The 2,414-nt window shown below is 34.8% G+C and overlaps 1 protein-coding gene across 1 annotated transcript in view; it reads left to right on the top strand.

Annotated features, from left to right (window-relative positions):
* The window catches only part of LOC109130854, a 2,542-nt gene continuing 2,229 nt past the window's right edge, over nucleotides 2,102-2,414 (top strand). The window contains exon 1 of the mRNA XM_019240927.1: nucleotides 2,102-2,318. Coding sequence (XP_019096472.1) covers nucleotides 2,102-2,318 — 217 coding nt within the window. The remainder of the gene's footprint in view (nucleotides 2,319-2,414) is intronic.

Here is a 2,414-nt window from a genome sequence, read left to right as displayed (position 1 = left end):
ACATTGGTTTTGTAGATACGGCTGGACGAAAAAGGAAAACAGTCTCGATGAGAGAATTTTATGCATTCCGAATATTTGAGAGATATCAAGAATCTTCTACGATTGTGATGTCGGGGAAATTATATCAGCAATTTTTGGTAGACGCGTTCACAACCATAGAATCTAACAGACTGAAATATATTTCCATGAACCAAAACAAACTACGGACGGAAAGAATCGATAAAATAGTTGAAGCTGTTAATCAAGGAAACGAAGATCTTGCAGAACACAGAAAAAGAATCTACATTCCTTCATCGTTTACAGGTGGAAAACATTATATGATGCAACATTATTTAGACGCGATGGCTACTTGCAAGTACTATGGTTTTTCCAATATTTTCATAATAATTACTTGCAACCCCAAATGGTCTGAAGTCGTTCGATATCTAACAAGGCATGGTCTTAAGCAAGAAGATAGACCAGATATATGTTGTCGGGTCTTTAAGATGAAGCTAGATAGACTAATGGAGCAAGTGAATAAAGAAAAAACTTTTGGTGTTATAAATTCTGGTATGTTTCATATTATTAATTAATCAACTTTCTATATGTTACCGTGTTAAAACCCAAATTTATTAACAATGGCTTTTGTGTGTGTGTGCAGCTATGTATACAATAGAATTCCCGAAAAGAGGTCTGCCTCATGCACACATGATTTTATTCTTGCATCCAGACTATAAAATGCGTACACAAGAAGACATTGATAGATTCATAAGCACTGAGATTCCTGATAAAGAATTGGACAAGTACTTATATGAAGTTGTTTTTGATGTTATGATTCATGGACCTTGTGGTATTCATAATAGAGGAAGTGTTTACATGAATAATGGTAAGTGCACTAAATTTTTTCCAAAACCATTCATGGAAAACATAGTCGTCGACGACGCTGGTTATCCAATATACAAACGGAGGAAAAACGGGAGATTCGTGCATAAAAAAGGTTTTGATTGTGATAACAGCTTTGTAATTCCGTACAACCGGGATTTGTCTATTTGTTATCGTGCTCATATTAATGTTGAGTGGTGTAATCAGTCACGTTCAGTGAAATATCTTTTCAAGTATATTACCAAAGGGCCGGATTATATTAGAGCTAACGTAGGAGAGGAAGACGATCAAAATGAAATCAAGAAATTCTACAACTGCAGGTATGCCTGTTTATTAATTTCATATAAATTTAACCCTATTAATTTAATATTTATTAATAGTTTTATTCTTTTATTAGATATGTCTCCACATGTGAAGCAGCTTGGCAGATATTGGCTTTTCCGATTTGCTATCGTACTACCCCCGTTGAAAAACTTCCGTTTCATCTTCCTGGACAGGAATTAGTAGTTTACAACGAAGATGATCCTATTGCAGATGTTATGAAGCGTTCAGCCAGAAGATCTAAACTGTTGGCCTGAATGGAATGCAATAAAAAAAACCGGAAGGTAGAAGTCTCACTTATGCTGAATTTCCCAACATGTTTGTGTGGATTAATAGTAAAAAAATATGGCAACCAAGATCTAAGAGAAGAAAAAGTTTTGCGGTAGGCAGAATTAAATATGTACCATCTTCTATAGGCTCGGCGTATTACTTGAGAGTTCTACTTAATACAGTTCCAGGGGCCACAAGTTATGATTTTTTAAGACGGTAAAAGGTAAACTGTACAAGGAATTTAAAGATGCCTGCTTTGCATTGGGATTATTGGATGACGACAAAGAATATATTCTAGCTATAAAAGAGGCAAGTATGTGGTGTTTTGGGCCGTTTCTGAGGAAGTTGTTTGTCATACTATTGCTTCGAAAAGTCTTTCAGTGCCTCTCGATCTCTGGGTCGCTACAAAAGATATATTGTGCAAAGATATTTTGTATTTGCAAAGGAACCGTACGAACAACCACGGTAAATACATAGTTTTTTATAAAATATATATAATAAAATATAAAGTTATATTGATGTAGACGAATGTCTATGATTATTATTCTGATCATAAATATGTCAACTTAAAAAAAAACTTTGAAATGCAGGTCTAATGTTAAGTCAGGATCAGATAACAAACCTATGCTTAGCTGAGATTGAAATGATTATGCGGTCCAATGGAAGCTCTCTGTCAACTATTGTGAATATGCCTAAACCAGACCAATCTGTGATGGATAATAATGAGAATAGGTTTCTGATAGATGAGAGAAACTACAGGCGTAATGAACAAAGAGAGGATTTAGAGAGGTTGTTACGTATGTCAACCGATGAACAACGAAGTGTCTACCTAGAAATTATTGAAGCTATGAATTGTAATAAGGGAGGTATGTTTTTTGTTCATGGATTTGGTGGAACTGGAAAAACATTCTTGTGGAGTATTCTTGGTGCTGATATTCGATCTAGGGGTGATATTGTTCTTA

This window comes from Camelina sativa, chromosome 19 (assembly GCF_000633955.1).
Source record: "Camelina sativa cultivar DH55 chromosome 19, Cs, whole genome shotgun sequence".
Lineage (NCBI taxonomy): Eukaryota > Viridiplantae > Streptophyta > Magnoliopsida > Brassicales > Brassicaceae > Camelina > Camelina sativa.
This window is presented reverse-complemented; position numbering and strand designations above follow the sequence as displayed.